This window comes from the organism of the source record quoted next, unplaced genomic scaffold (genome assembly GCF_019419815.1).
Source record: "Pyrus x bretschneideri cultivar Hongxiangsu unplaced genomic scaffold, Pyrus_bretschneideri_v1 Contig37, whole genome shotgun sequence".
NCBI lineage: Eukaryota > Viridiplantae > Streptophyta > Magnoliopsida > Rosales > Rosaceae > Pyrus > Pyrus x bretschneideri.
This window is the reverse complement of record NW_025999690.1, coordinates 1,828,307-1,845,103: the sequence shown is the minus strand read 5'-3', so window position 1 is coordinate 1,845,103 and position 16,797 is coordinate 1,828,307. Positions and strand designations below refer to the sequence as shown.

The following is a 16,797-nucleotide window of genomic DNA, read 5'->3' as shown; positions in this document are numbered from 1 at the left end:
TTTGACACTAAAACCTGAAATTGCACGAAAATAACTTTAAACACTATAGTTAACATAGTTTAGCTAATTAAATGCAAGAAAACAAGCTAACTAAGTCGTATAAATATGCTCCTATCAATCATGCCTTAGGGTATGTAAGCAATCTAACGCAGAGGTTAGATGCAGTTATGATATAAAAGAAATGTTACTACGTTGTTGAGGCTTTGATTTATGTTTTGGTCATGTCTCAAAGGCGAGACATGATGGATGACCAGGTATGTGGCGACATCCCGTGCCAATCTTGGATGTACCTCGGGATGGGGGTGTGGCACGAGGCATCTAATTGTGCTTAGATAAATTGATAAATATAGAGTTGTAAAAAAAAATTAAAATTTCATCACGAATATCAAATGAGTAAATGGTTACGAATGAGTTGATATTGCACAAAACTAGTATATACACATAGCCGTAAAAATAATGATTTGAATCATCATAAAAGGAAGGGTAAATTACGGTTTGATGCATGAACTATTATCCCAGTTAAAAATTGAACCACCCAGCTTTATTGTAGTAAATTAATCCTCTGAACTATTTGAAATCAGCCAATTAACTTCTTGTTGTTTGGTTCTATTTACTATTCTGTGAAATTCAAGAGCAAATTAGACTTTTCATCATCAACTTGTCAACTATACCTACTAATAAAATGATGACATGTGGACATGTAATAATTCATAAACTAATAGCATAATAAGAAAACATAAAAAAATCAAACATTTACATAACGGACGATTTCAAATTGTCATTACATATTATTATGTGTCGTACACATCATAGTTTTATTGGTGGTCATAGGTGACAAGTAAGAACTAATGATCGAAATATTAATTTCCCATTGAATTTGACGGAATAGTGGACAAAATCTTACGTTGAGGGACTAATTGGCTGATTTCAAATAATTTAGGAATTAATTTACCAAAAAATAATTAGAGGGTCAATTTCGACTAGACAAAGTGGCAAAAAGACAAATTTTTTTTTTTTTAACAAACGATATTATCTACACTAAGAAAGTAGGGATAGTGAGCTAAGTACTGGCTTCTCCTAGCTTAACTCAAAAAAAAAAGTGAGTATAAAAAAAAGTTGGGAAGTTTTTTGGTGTTTGGTAAATACTTCAAATTAGCTTTTTTTTCAAAGTTTTGAATTATAAAAAACCAAAACCTCAAATCTACAAAAAGAAGCTTAAAAAAACCAGCTTATTTTGAGAAACACGGGTGAACGGTAAACTCATTAATGAATTTTTCAACACTACCCTCATTTCTCATGCCTTCCTTTCTCACGTTATCGGACTCTCGCATGCCACTCTCACAGAACCCTTGTAGAACCAGATCTGAAAAAGGGTGTCTTCTCCCACCGATCTCTCTCGTTCTCGACGTCGTGTTCTCCTGGCTTGGCCTCCTTCCTCTAGTAAGCTTGTATTCTCATAATTTTCGTTATTTATTTGTTTGGATTTTTGAATTTGGGGATGGGAGAGTCTGAGTTAAATAAGGGAATGAGGTCTGGGATGATGCTGACAAAAGAAATTGGGGAGGGAGATTTGGAGGGATAGTGTTAGCAAAAGAAATTGGGGAATGAGGTTTGAAGGGATGGTGTCGCCAAGTCAGGAAGTTTTTCTCTTTTTTAAAAAAAAAAAAAGATTAATTTTTCTTAGAAGGGATTACAATTGGTGTGATGTTGCTGCTTTACTTGTTAGAAGGGGATTACGGTGGTGATGTGAGTTTTTGTTGATTATTTTTTTAGATTAATTTTGTTGGTTGTCATTATTTTCTCTCTGAATTGCACTCAATTGCTTTTTCAGGGTTTACAGGGTTTGTATATAAAGGGGAAAAAGTTGCTGCAAAGATTATGCATGTCTTGTGGCTGAAAAAAAATGAGAGATATACATGTCTTTTGTATCAAAGGTCCAATATATTTCCGTGTCTTGTGGCTGGAAAGATAAGACTATGCTTATCTAAGGTCCTATATACTTTCATGCTCCTGTCCTTAGGGACTTTAAACTAGCTGAGAATTTCACTTCACTAGAGATTCATTCAATTTGCAGTCACACACATTATCAACTGGTAGAGATTGATACACATTGTATATGTCTAATTCAAATTTAATAAAAATTGACTATTAATAGTGGTCCAGTAATTAGCAAAACTAGTACTCTCTCATAAATGGTGGTCTAGTAATTAGAATAAATGTTCATTATCCTTTTAGTAATTCTCATAAATAGTGGTCTATAAAATGGTGGTATATAAGTGGTGGTCCAGTAATTCTCTCATGTTTTGTACTCTCTTATTAGTTTTGTCTTGGTTGTGTTAGAATATCATTTGTCCTTATTTTAAAATATATGCATATATACATATCACTTATTGGTACCAATGGCAAAGAAGGGGGCATCTTCATCAAATCCTCCAGCTATGTGGGATGCCCACAATATATCTATATTTTGTGATGTATGCATCAAGGAGGTTGAGGCCAGTAATCGTCCAGGCACTCACTTTAACAAACAGGATATGTAAATATTAGAGTTAATTTCAAGGCAGAGTAGGGCATAATTATGAAAAAGCACAACTAAAAAATAAATGGGATGAACTTAAAAATGAGTGGAAGTTGTGGAAAGAGCTAGTTAGTAAAGAAACTGGCTAGGGTGGAATTCGAGCAAGGGTATTGTTGATGCCTCGGAGGAGTGATGGAATAATAAGATTCAGGTACGTGTACTCATCTTTTAATATGTCTATAATAATATCATGCAATATACTAACAGTATTCTTTCTTACTTGTAGATAAACAAAAAATATGGAAGGCTGCAGAAAAAAGGGCATTAATCCTGATATGGAGGACAAGTTAGATATGATGTTTTTGTATACAATTGCTATTGATGAACATGCCTAGGAACCTTCTTCTGAAGTACTAGAGACAAGAGAGGAATCTATAGGACAAATTGATTTAGATTATGAGGAAGAATTTGAGACAATTTAAGATATAAGGCAAGCTACTAGGAAAGGAAAAAAAAAAGAGTGGCTGACCAAGGAGACTTGCCAAAGAAGAAGGCTGATAAGAAAGGAAAAAAAATTAAAGGTGCTACAAAACTTTGTGGTTAAATTGACTGTCTTGTTGAAATTTATGAGAGTAGGAGTATTGCAAACTCATTGATGAGGCAATTGCATATAGGCAGTAGTCTTCCAAAAGTGATTGTGGCTATTGCAAAATTGCCTAGGTGTGAGCCACCTAGTGAGTTATGGTTTGCTACTTGTTTGTTTTGTAGTGCAGAGAAACAAGAGATGTTCGCCATAGATGAAAGATCTTGAAGTCTGGCTGGCTTTGTTGAAATTTATGTTCAACAACCAATAAGAAGTTGAAACTATGGATTAGGATTATGTGTTGCTTGTATTTTGCATTTGGACTGTGTGTTGGATGTTACTTGTATATTGTGTTTTTGAATGTTTGATTATGTGTTGAACATTGGATTATGATTTCTTGTTGAACGTTGGATTATGACTTGTTGAATGTGAAATTACGATTTCTTGTTGAATGTTGGATTATGACTGTTGAATGTTGGATTATGACTTGTTGAATATGAAATTATGATTTCTTGTTTAATGTTGGATTATGACTTATGTTGTAGGTGCATATTGAATATGAACACCCTTGATGATGATGTTGTGGATTTGGAGGATGGTCTAAGTATATGTGATGTAGCGAGAGATATTGAAACATATTATTTATAATATGTCCATAAAACTCCGTGTATAAGTTCTTCCCAAACAAGTAATATTTGGTTGATGTAAGTACTACAAAGGAATGATGTGCGATGCTATAAAATGTTTAGGATGAAAAAAGATGTTTTTTATAGATTACCCAATGACTTGCAAACTAATATTGGGTTGAAAGGTTTAAGGAGAATGAATGCAACTGAAATATTAGGAATGTTCTTGTACATGTTCGAGCATGCTGTGAAATGGATTAGCGCAAAAGAGATTTCAGCATTCCAATGAGACTGTTAGTAGATGTTTGGTGCTATGTTGGATATTGTATGTAAGATGGCAACAAATATTATCCAATGTAGCGGCCTACGCATTAGACAGTGAGTTGCTACCACGACTTGTCCTTAATTAGTCCCAAAATCAGAAAGCTTGTTAGGCAGCTTCTTGGGCAGAGTTAGGCAGGGTTAGGCGGGCCTAGACGAGGATCTATGGAGAGCTATGCAGACCGATCGGCTCTTTCGAATAAGACGATGGCTTGTATGCATGGTGTCTTTTTTGGCAAAAATTGTCGGTTGCTGTTTGAGTTTTTTATTGAATCCTTTTGTTTTAAGGGTCCACCATCTTCTTCATTCTATGTCTTTTCGTTTCTTTTTTTTAATTGTTAAATTTTCATTTTTATTATTTGTTTTCTCTTTTAAGACCCCACTATATCTCACCAATAATATCTATTTTTTTTTTTTACATTTTGTTTTGACTATGTCTATACTACATAGTAATAGTACACTTTTTTTGTCAATTAAAAACTAAGAAACATACAAGTATAATTTTTTTTTAAGTGTAAATAGTTATTTATATATATTTATTTAAATTCGTCTAGTATGCCTAGACCTCGCATAGGCGTTTAGGCATTAGACCCCAGCCCGCTGCCCAACTAGCATCTCACGTCTTTTAGAACATTGATTTGTCACACCGATGGATTTAGAGTTTTGTGCATTCTCGAAGAAAAAGGAGAGATACAAGATACATGCCTTATTTTAAGGTAAAGTTTGACTCTTCTTCTAATTTCTTTGCAAACTATAAGTGTAGGTTGACAATTTTCTTCTATGTTATTATTTTAGGATTGTATTGGTGCTAGATGAAGTACCTGTTGATGCTTCAATACGACCTCCGGCTTAAGTTCCATAAATTGGTAGGAAAAGAAGGCCGACTCAAAAGGTTATGGCTGCATGTAGTTTTGATATGCAATTCACACTTGCTTGTGCCGGATGGGAAAACACTGCACATGATACAAGAGTTTTTCTATCCGTGCTACGGAATCCAAATTTAAATTTCCCTAAGCCTCCAAATGATAATCTTCATACTTGTTATTTTGCTGGAATCTTCATATTTATTATAACATTTTACGTACTCACTTTGTATAATTATTACATTAGAAAACAAAATTTTTCAATTTCTCAGGAAAATATTATTTGGTAGATGCAGGGTACCCACAAATGAGAGGTTATTTGGGACCATATAAAAATGAAAGATATCATCTCCCGGGCTTCTGTAGGGTGCCCAACTAATGGGTCATAAAGAGGTATTCAACTACAAACATTCTTCTCTTAGTAGCATCATTGAACGAACATTGGGAGTATGGAAGAAAAGGTGGGCAATTTTAGGAGATATGCCTAATTACCCGTTCAATAAGCAACTGAAGGCTCTTCATAACTACATATATAGGTATTCTGAACGTGATTGTCACTTGATGACCCTAATGACTTTTGTGAAGAGAGCGATAATGATGATGATGATGATGAGTACTGTGATTATCAAGTTGAAAAATCACATGATATAGAAGCATTAAGAAATAAAATAGCGGCAAATTTGATGAATACATCTAATTAGACTACTTTCAAGTACATCAACAATATTGTATTAATGAATCCTAGCTACTGAGTCTAAAATATTTCTATATATTGAAGTATCTTGTCTTACTAATTAATATTTGAGATAAGTTTATAAATATTTAAAAATAGAATAAAGTATATTTAGTAATTGACCTTTATTTGTTAAAAAGTTAAATTAATAGAACATCCAATACTATATCATTTCAGATAGTCACAGTTATTTTACATAAAAATTTACTAAATACTAAAACACTATTTTTTTTTTTGGCTAAAAGTACGTTTATAAAAAAGTTTGTCAAACACTCTACTACTTTATTTCACAGCATCTTAGTGTCACAACACAGCATAAATAGTTTTTTTTTTTTTTTTTCATGGCACATCAATACTAAACTAGCCCTAAGTCTCACAATAGGCAAACCTTCAAATTCGCTTTTGGTGAAAATCGAACCTTAGACCTCTCACTTACAAGTGAAGTGGAATATCATTGGACAGTAGTACTAAGTGGAGTAAGCCCAATACTAACTCTATTTCGCCACTCAATATTTTAGTCTAGTGATATTCCTCTTCACTTATAACTTATAAGTGAGATATCTTATGTTCGAATCTTGTGGATGAAGAATTCGATACCAAATTAGATTACCCATTGTATAACTTAGCCGAACTTTTCCCTCCCTTTAATATAAAATATATCATTGTACTAAAAAAATCCTCATTTGTCATAAAAAAGATTAAGATCCCTTTCATTAAGGTACCGTTTGGTACGCAAACGGGATGAAACGGGACAGAATGGGACGGAATGGAATAGACGGAGGTTCGTGCTACATTTGGTGTACACTCAGACCAGAATAAAATGAAGGATTAAATGACAATTGTACCCATCCACTTTGATGAGTTCGACCTTACCTGAGCCACGGCCGACGAGTTCAACGTCATCCCTCACATCTTCCGTCTAATCCTCACTGTCTCATCCCTCGAACAACAGGGTCAACCACGTCCTGCGAGTGGATGGTCTTGAGGTTTTTGTAACGATGGTCTCGTCGTGGGACTAGCAAGGTAGAGGGAGGCAACGGGAGGAAGGTGGGGTTAGGTTCGGATGGGTTTAGCTTGGGTTGTTGGGTTTGTGGGGACGAAGGAAGAGGTTACAAGAGAAAGGGAGGGTAGAAGAGAGGGAGGCTACGGGGGAGAGGGTAGATAATGAAATTAATGAAAAAGATGAGGGGTATTATTGTCCGAAAAGTTATAATTTTGTGTTCCATGGTCTGGAACAAGTCGTTCCAGGGGGAGGGTGGCATAAAAAATTGATTAAAATTCGTTCCACGGGACAGCACATCCCAGACAAATTGGTGCACCAAACGTAAGACGAGTGCGTTCCGTCCTGTCCCATCCCACGTACCAAACAATACCTAAGGGATTTGATTCCCACCAAATTATTTGTATGGAATATATTTCATTTAATATATCTGTGTGGATTTTTATGTTATTTTGGAATAATGAAATCAGTTGATTTAGAAGGAAATTAATTAATTAATATCATACTTTTCAGTTTTGAAGCCGACAGCAGCAGACGTGGCACCCGATGACAGGACCACTGACATGGCATCATCCAATTGGGTCGCTGACATGGCATTTTGCCACGTGTTAAAAAAAGGGAATAAAACAGTCACAGTGCCAAACGTGCAGTGACATTCTTGATCAAATCCCCCCACCCAAAAACTCACTTCACTGGTGAAATTTTGTCTCTCTCCCTCTCTCTCTCCCTCTAAACTCTGTCTCTGTGAAAAGTCTACGAGTTCACCTCCCCCAGGAGCTGTTGAAACCCTAACCTAATCTCTCTGCAATCACATTGATACATTTGACTCGTTCACCGGTAAGAATCTCTTTGATCTCTATCTCTGCAATTCTCGTTTTTCGGTTGCTGTTTTGGTTGTGGTAGAGATCTTAATAATCGCTTTGATTCGGAGCCCTCAATTTTCAAATTTAGGGTTTTTGCATTTGGATCTCGTCAGGTTTTATGCGAATTTTGTTTGAATTTTACATTTTTAATTTTGGTTTATTTGTGTGCCGAGAAAATGAGGCTGAAGGTGAGAGATTGGGCTTTTGTTTGGATCATTATTTCGTTTGTTGTGTTTCCTCTCTGATTGCATTGTTTCTGAAACCGAATTTGGCATTTGAATAGCTGTTGTTGTCCTGTTTGGGTTTGGAACTGATCAGTTTATTCTAGTGAATAGGACTGTGGTTTCACAAATGGAGTAAGTTTGTTTGTTTGATGTGTTGTGTGTCAGAAATGCTGATTTTCGTTATGGGGCTTGAATGTTTTATGATGAATAGGAGATTTAGTTTATTGTAATGAAAAGGTAGCTCATTTGTGTCATTTCTGATACATCAATCCAATTCCTTTCCCTTTGTGATTTTTCATTTTTTTATGCTATTTTTTCGATAAATGTAACATGAAGAAAGAAAATTTTCATAATATAGTCTACAAACTAATGGATTTTTCTTAAACAGCGAAGTGGCTTGGCGTTAAAGGCTGAAATTTTGAGTTCTTGGGAGGGGAACAGAGTAGTTTTTGGGTTTGAGACGACTAGTGGACTGTTCTTACTTGTATGAGGTGAAGTGCGTGAAGTACTTTTTCCTGGCTGAATTAGATCTTTCAAAATTCAGCGTCCAGGTTCAGGGGGCGACTTGCCCCAAGGTGGCGAGTACAGTCCTTTTCCTGTAGCCCGGAAGGTGAATTCCATCCATTCTGTGGTCATGGATGTTGATGTGGAGGGTGGTAATTTGGGGCCTTACCAAGACAGGCCGAGGACATTCCCTAACATGCGTGGTAAATCTTACAACCCATTGGTAAGAATGTTATACCCCTTTTTAGCACCTGGTTTTTAGTTCGTGTCTGTTTAGTGCAGGAAAAACTTAAATTGCTAATGTTATTATCTAGGCACATTTTGTCTTTTTTTGTTTGTTTTGCCTTGAATTGAGAGAAAAAGTTGAGAAAAACAATATCCACTTCGGTGGTGACAAGGATTTGATGGATGCAGGAAGTCGCAATATAATTCATATGGGGCAACAGCTGTACATTGAAATTGTTCATAATAATAACCATTTATGTAGGCTAGATATTTGAACTTATCTTTACATGTTTTTTTTGTGTTTTTTGGCTTGGCACCTTGGTTATAGGAAGCAAATTAGTGCATGCTTATGTCGACCTACATGATACTATGAACATATATGAAATTATTTTAACACTTCCATAAGTGAATTCTTATTCCATTGTACGTTTGCGCAGATTTTCCGGATTCTGATGCGGATAAATGTCCGTGTTCTTTTTGTTATTTTACTTCTTGCACTTGGAGTGGTCTTTTACGTTGGAGCAAGTACTTCCCCTATCATTGTATTCGTCGTCTCAATTTGTATTATCAGCTTTTTGGTGTCTATGCACCTGGCTAAATGGGTTCTTGCAAAGGATGAGGGACCTCCGGAGATGGGACAGGTACATTTGTAAACTGCCACTAAAGTTAATATATATATATATATATAACGTACACTCTGTTCATTCACAATATATATATATATATATATATATATAGATAACGTACACTCTGTTCATTCACAATCTGTTGGATGTACACAATCAGGGTCTATTTCCTCGTTCAGTTATATATTTTTATAGGAAACAAGACCTTATTAATAAAATGCAAATGGTACAACACTCGAACAAGATGTCCTCTAACAGAAAACAATCAAAGACAAAAATCATCATTTGCCTTCATAAACCAGCAAACGAAGACATTTTTAACAGTATAATTCCAATCTGAAACAAAAGTGATAAAACGAGCTCTACCTGAACTCTGATGAAATGCCCAAAGGGAACTCTTTCCCACAAATAATCAATCTTCTCACCGTCATATCCTCAAATATTTGTCTATTCCTTTCTATCCAAACAACCAAATGATAGCCAACGTCCTGTGTTCCAAACACCAAGCCCCTCTTTTTATTAAAAATCAATATGGAGGGATAATATACCAAGCACATCACGGATTCATGATAGGTTTAACTAAAGTGTTGGTGTTACATGTAGCTCCTCATGGTTGTCCAGTAAACAAATGACTGAATTCGTTTCATTTTGCATATTTGAAGAGTCCAAAGAATCATAAGCTGGTTATTTATAATTGATGAAAGGCATAATAATAGTCAATGGCCTGACCACATTTTGGGTAGTGAACTAGAGCTGGGACAGAACTAGAGTTGAAGGGTGGAATTCTTTAGCTCCACATGTATTTATTTAGAGCTTTTCATTTCCCCTTTCAGATATCAGATGCAATACGTGATGGAGCTGAAGGTTTCTTCAGGACCCAGTATGGAACCATCTCTAAGATGGCAATTTTACTAGCTTCGGTTATCCTCTGCATATATTTATTTCGCAGACCAACACCTCAGCAAGAAGCATCTGGTCTCGGGAGGTGATAATTTTTTATTTCTATATTCATACCTGTCCTCTTCACCCCAATCCAAAAGAAACTCTTTGTTAATAAATATTGATGATGATTTTTTGATGTAGGTTCACTTCAGCTTATATTACGGTAGCTGCATTTCTTTTGGGAGCTTTATGTTCAGGTGCTGCTGGGTATGTTGGGATGTGGGTTTCAGTTCGTGCAAATGTTCGAGTCTCTAGTGCTGCTAGACGGTCTGCAAGAGAGGCATTACAGGTATGTGACCTATGTAGTTAACTGTTTGAGAACACATCAAATTCATATATTAAAGGGAAAATACCATGTGCAGATAGCTGTTCGTGCTGGTGGTTTTTCTGCTTTGGTGGTTGTTGGTATGGCTGTACTTGGTATAGCCATCCTGTATGCCATTTTTTATGTTTGGTTGGAGGTGGATTCCCCAGGTTCAATGAAGGTTACTGACTGTACGTGTTGACTGTCCTTGCTCCTTGGCTATGGTTATGATATTTATTGCATCAATTTAAAGAACTTCTGTCTTTTCATTCCTACTTCAATGATCCTATACGAAACGTTAAAGTGTACTGCTGTATGCTCTTAATCTTTTGGGTTATCATGCATTCCCTGTGGTGATTTATTTAGATATGAGTTTTTTTTTTTTCTCTCTTCATCCTAGTGAAAATATTTCCAATCTGTTTGACAATGTATTTACAAACTTGCGACTACCCATCTGCCCTGGTATAACCTGTTGCTCTATACAGTAAGCGGTATATATGGGTTTAATGCTTATATATGATGGTATCAACTTAATATCTATATGATGATGTTAGCTGTTTGACTGCATATTCATCTTTGTACATCAGTTACTATTTCCATTGTTTTTTAGACCTGGTGCTTGACTTTGATGTACTTAATTTTCAGTGCCTCTTCTGCTTGTTGGATATGGATTTGGAGCTTCTTTTGTTGCCTTATTTGCTCAGTTGGGAGGTGGAATATACACCAAGGCAGCTGATGTTGGAGCAGATCTTGTTGGAAAAGTAGAGCAGGGAATTCCCGAAGATGACCCTAGGAATCCTGCTGTGATTGCTGATCTGGTATTTTTCATCTTTCAACCCTGATATCCTAGGCGGAACTTTTGTACATTGAAGGCCTAGTTTCCAATTTTATGTGTTTCATATCAACTGTTTTATTAGTCCTATACTAGCCTTGCCCCATTATGGGCTATAAGGTCGGTTAGATATTTATATTTGATTACAATGTTTTAAGCTTAAGTTCATTAGTAGGAATTCCTTGAGTACCCAATATATATACATACATATATACATATACATATACATATATATATATATATTATATATATATATATATATATATATATATATATTAACTAAGATTGAAATCACAAAAAGAGAAAAGGATAATTGGTGAAAGTATAATATATATTTCTCAGTTATAAGCGTATCATAATTGTAGACATTCATTAGCTTGCATGCAGATTCTATAGAGACAGACTAGAATGGAGAAAAATGGTTTTGGTCCTTTTATCCATACTTGAGGACAGCACCGATAAATTTGTATTATGCCTGCTACCTTTAAATGTGTAAATTTATTGGCTTTACTTTGATAATTGAAATTAAGGTTGGAGACAATGTGGGAGATTGTGCAGCCCGTGGTGCTGATCTTTTTGAAAGTATTGCTGCTGAAATTATTAGTGCTATGATTCTTGGGGGAACGATGGCTCAACGTTGTAAAATCGAAGGCAAGCACAAGCTGTGGTGTTGTATTCATTCACACACACAGCCACTCAACCTTGGCGACAAATATGTTTGTTGGCCATTTCATTAGTGTTGTTACTGGTTTTATTCAAACCAGGGCCATCTATTTCTCTTAAACACTCACCTTTTCTTTCACTGCCTGTGCAGATGCATCTGGTTTCATCTTGTTTCCTCTGGTTGTTCACTCTTTTGATCTGGTGATTTCATCAGTTGGAATATTCTCAATTAGAGGTACACGTGATTCCAGTGGAAAGGCTTCTTCCGAGGATCCAATGAAAATTCTACAGAGAGGATATTCTGTTACAATACTCTTGGCTGTTCTGACATTTGGTGCGGTAATACTCCACTGACCATCGAACAATGTTTCATCTTTTTTCCTCTGGTTGTCTCGTGAAATTTTATTTTTTATTTATTTATTATTTATTTTTTGAAGTTTATGCTTCATAGCCTAGCATAAGTTTTCCTTTGGTTTGAGTTTTAACTTTTAAGTCATTGCGATTGTTTCTTTTGTACAGTCTACGCGATGGCTGCTTTATACTGAGCAAGCACCATCTGCGTGGTTTAACTTTGCCTTGTGTGGGCTAGTTGGCATCATCACAGCATATGTCTTCGTCTTTATCACCCAATACTATACCGACTACAAACACGAGCCTGTACGCACATTAGCTCTTGCAAGCTCCACAGGTCATGGGACTAATATAATTGCTGGAGTCAGTTTGGGTCTTGAATCAACTGCTCTTCCAGTTCTTGTCATTAGTGTATCTATTATCTCAGCTTACTGGCTGGGCCAGACCTCTGGCCTTATAGACGAACATGGAATTCCAACTGGTGGGCTGTTTGGCACAGCTGTAGCAACAATGGGAATGCTCAGTACTGCTGCATATGTTCTCACTATGGATATGTTTGGTCCAATAGCTGATAATGCTGGTGGAATTGTAGAGATGAGTCAGCAGGTATCTTGTAATGATTAAATTAAGATTTATGTTTCAGTTGTGAAGACTATTTTTTCTACTTTCTCTTATTTTGTACAATTTGGATTTGATGTATCCTTACAGCCTGAAAGTGTTCGGGAGATCACTGATGTTCTAGACGCAGTAGGAAACACTACAAAAGCTACCACTAAAGGATTTGCCATAGGATCTGCTGCACTTGCATCTTTTCTTCTGTTTAGTGCTTATATGGACGAGGTTGCTGCATTTGCACGTGAACCTTTCAAACAGGTAAGCAGAACAGCTATCTCACAGTTGATATTTTTCCCTGACAAATACCATTCAGTTGTTTCTTAATTTGAAATTTTAACTGTTTGCCAGGTTGATATTGCCATTCCAGAAGTTTTTGTTGGCGGATTGTTGGGCTCTATGCTGATATTTCTATTTAGCGCATGGGCCTGTTCAGCAGTTGGGCGAACTGCACAAGAGGTTGTTAAGGAAGTAAGGCGGCAATTTATTGAGAGGCCTGGGATAATGGTGAGTAATGCTTTTGTAGAAATTCCCATATTCTTGATCTTTACAGTGCAGCTAAAGCTTTTGTTGGGGATCACAGCTTCACCATAATAAATATTGTTCTAAATGTCATTTAAAGGGAATTGTTATTAGCACTCCAAAAATCTCATTTGGCACTCCAAACTTTCTATAATTAGAAAGAAAAATACACTTGTGAGGAGTATAGAATGAGATTTTTGGAGTGCTAATAACAATTCCCCCTTTAAATACTAGTTAATTACACTAGTTGTTCAACATGTTCATTTATTACCAACAAATTAGAACTGATTGTCAAAACATAATGGTATAATTGTAAGTAAATTGAAATAAGAATTCAAAAGTGAACAGAGAGAATGTAGAAAAGAAGATGATGGCAAAAAATTAGAGTACATGATGGTACACAACAGTGTGTGCGCACTACTGTTGGATAAATAATCAAACCAGCCTTCTAATTATGCTTTTCCTGACATGCTTTCTGTAGGAGTACAAGGAGAAGCCAGATTATGCTCGTTGTGTTGCTATTGTAGCATCTGCATCTTTAAGGGAGATGATAAAACCTGGTGCCTTGGCTATTATTTCACCTATAGCTGTTGGTGGGTTAATTATTTTATTTCACTTGTACTCCTTTATCCACTGGACACAATTTATCATGGCCGCTTTTTAATGTGTGAATTGGAGTTGCATTATTTCTATATGAAGGGCTGCATAAAGTTATATCTTATTTTGTGCACAGTATAGAGGTATTTTTACCATGTATATATCTTCATTTATTGCATCTCTTTTCCTTTGGTTGTGCTGCTATGAATTGTGATGAAATTAATTCTGGGGCATTGATTGAAACAAATTGCATAATGCAAGTCTAGTATTCCTGCATAATTATGTTTGAATTATGCTACACATGGTTTAAGTTTCTTTATGTTTTGTTATACTGCCGCATTGAATTCCAGGATCAGGGTTTTTTACATAATCGTTTATTCATCGACTTTTGGTGCTTCCTATTGTGAAGGCTGTGTGAACATGTTATATAAATGTTGTTTTACTCTTGATTTTTGGAATATGGTTCTCTGATTCAATTGGTCCTTATGTTACTGGTAAATTGAATGTGGGATTGGTTGATGGAAGGAGCTAGTATTTATTTATTTATTTTTGATGAAAAAGATGCAACTCTTAGCATTATTGTCAAATGTTTAGCGTTCACATATCAACATTCTGCTTTACCATGCGGTTCATGATCAAGGATTAATTCTTGCTCGTACTCGTTGCAGGTATTGTGTTCCGGATCTTTGGATACTACAATGGGCAACCTCTACTTGGTGCTAAAGTTGTGGCTTCCATGCTGATGTTTGCAACTGTTTCTGGTATTCTTATGGCACTTTTCCTCAACACAGCCGGAGGTGCCTGGGATAATGCAAAGAAGTACATTGAGACAGGGGTTCTCGGTGGCAAGGGAAGTGATTGCCATAAGGCTGCAGTTACAGGAGATACGTAAGTTCTCTTGATGTCTTCTTTTTTTCTCTCTTGACATTGAACATGCCTGGTTGTGGGAGTAGAAAGTATTTTCGTAACAACCATTTGGCTTCTATCTCCTTAATAATTCTTGTAGTTAGTTCTTTCTTTCACGTGCCTTTCCTTGCACTTTTATTGCTGCCCGATTCTGAATTTCTTCGGCATTGCAGTGTGGGTGACCCATTCAAAGACACAGCCGGACCTTCACTGCATGTTCTCATCAAAATGCTTGCAACTATAACGCTGGTTATGGCTCCGGTCTTTCTCTGAGAGTTGTTTATAACGATTCCGGTTGTGCCAGTTTACTGCAGCCCCTTATCTTGAGTTGCTGATTACTCAGAAGCAAAATATACTGCAAATATACAAAGAGGTTTTGTTTATGTACATTGAGGGTGCCTGATTCGTAGTCATACCAAATTGTCTTTGTTTTTCTTTTTGACTTGGATCTCGAATAATTAATGTTAATTAGCGTATTAACAGTAATATGTAGTTTATGACGTATTATCCTCGACGTAATTGATCAAAATACAGAGTTTATCATCTGTTTCGAGCATTCTGTTACTTTTTAATTCGACAGATTGGTTGTATGTAACAGGCAATGTCGAAGAGCTTCTCAATAGGTATAACACGGCTCAGATTAAAAATCAAAACTATGACAAACAGGCTAATTGGATCGTGAAGCTTTTCGGATTGTAATAAGTTACAATTTTTCAAAGTCCCGTCTTAAAAACTTGCCTCCAAAAAGTAATATTTGTCGGTAAGAACTTCAACGCGACTCTTCCGCATATCCTTTTAACCACGCGTCCATGCAATAGCTATTTGAGATGAGGTGTTTCTTTCTTCCTAATGTCAACATCTTAGAAAATTGACATACTTCACTATTAATAGTATTTTGTATCCATAGAACTTTCATCAAGGAAAACCAAGTAAAAAAATAATTGTTGTAACTATACATCTATTAAGTAATAACCTTCTTACAGTAATAAAATTGGTTTAGTACCAACATTATTACAACAGAGATGTCTTATTGTACATGGGTCAAGTTTGGCTTCTCGCATGTAAGGAATCATTTCTCCTAATATAACGACGTGATATCGTTTCACCGTACAAACATCACAATTTGAACCATTCTGAAGACAACAGAAATGTGAATAAATTTAAACCTAAAAGTGCCTGAAGACAAGAGTGCGCTGTGAGCGTGAATGAACTCATTTCACACGCGATATCAGAATATAAGTAAAGTACAATAGTGTGAGTAAGGATTATATCCTCAGAGGTAGCCACCTAAACTGAGATTTTCTCAGAATCCTCGTCGATACAAACTTTCAGCAGTTAATACCTGGAGGGGCGAAAAATAAAAAACATGAGTGGGCAAAAACAAAGCTTTTTGAAACCATTTCTCTTTCCAAAAATAATAACCCCTCCAATAAAACCTGTATAATTTCCCAGAAAATAATAATAATACATATGTATATAAAAATCATGCTTGAGGGTAGTGAAAACCAAGTATATGCCATGTCAAGTATCTCAGCAATGAAATAAGTAAGCCAGGTGAAATAAATCAATGTAAAATGATATGTCAGCCAAAGTCACCTAACGTGACCTGTATGGCTGAACCTATAGCTCATCAGATATGCCAGCACATGAGTTGGAACCACCTAGTGTGGTCTGTACGACAAGGCTGGGTGCAAATAAGTACGCTCAAGTGTTACGATCACGTGAAGGCTGTGAGAATAATCGCAGGTCACCTACGAGTCGGAACCACCTAATGTGGTATGTACAACAGGGTTGTGCACCAAACTTGGATCCAAGGTGAGCGTACGATGTAGGAGGTGAACATCATGTGAAGGACTATGCCCTGGTCATGGACGGGAACACTAACACCGGGGTTCAGGATAATGAGCTCTACATGCCTCTACGTATAACCATAACCAAAGCAACCACTAACATCATATAGTACTCACCTAAAACTTACCTGG

At 36.1% G+C, this 16,797-nt stretch overlaps 1 protein-coding gene and 2 long non-coding RNA genes across 5 annotated transcripts; all 3 read left to right on the top strand.

Moving 5' to 3' along the window:
- The first annotated feature begins 1,202 nt into the window (after positions 1 to 1,202).
- Positions 1,203 to 5,175, top strand: LOC125480875. Its single transcript, XR_007261154.1, has 3 exons — positions 1,203 to 1,440; positions 3,647 to 4,764; positions 4,844 to 5,175. It is a non-coding gene; the product is annotated as an uncharacterized LOC125480875 (long non-coding RNA).
- On the top strand, positions 1,662 to 3,553 carry LOC125480874. The gene is made up of 2 exons (XR_007261153.1): positions 1,662 to 2,729; positions 2,805 to 3,553. It is a non-coding gene; the product is annotated as an uncharacterized LOC125480874 (long non-coding RNA).
- Positions 5,176 to 7,289: 2,114 nt separating the features above from the next.
- On the top strand, positions 7,290 to 15,358 carry LOC103927764 (pyrophosphate-energized membrane proton pump 2). Of its 3 annotated transcripts, none has more exons than XM_048563924.1 (15): positions 7,290 to 7,481; positions 8,125 to 8,458; positions 8,898 to 9,101; positions 9,920 to 10,071; positions 10,170 to 10,317; positions 10,391 to 10,523; positions 10,978 to 11,150; positions 11,695 to 11,815; positions 11,979 to 12,166; positions 12,347 to 12,784; positions 12,887 to 13,051; positions 13,142 to 13,297; positions 13,794 to 13,905; positions 14,578 to 14,797; positions 14,989 to 15,358. In XM_048563924.1, the coding sequence occupies exons 2-15, from the start codon at positions 8,366 to 8,368 to the stop codon at positions 15,086 to 15,088; spliced, it is 2,403 nt and encodes an 800-aa protein (XP_048419881.1). In that variant the 5' UTR covers positions 7,290 to 7,481; positions 8,125 to 8,365; the 3' UTR covers positions 15,089 to 15,358. The 3 variants fall into 3 exon arrangements, with proteins under 3 accessions (XP_048419881.1, XP_048419880.1, XP_048419882.1); XM_048563923.1 differs by having other exon boundaries at positions 8,120 to 8,458; XM_048563925.1 differs by lacking the exons at positions 11,695 to 11,815; positions 11,979 to 12,166 and having other exon boundaries at positions 8,120 to 8,458.
- The last annotated feature ends 1,439 nt before the right edge of the window (positions 15,359 to 16,797 follow it).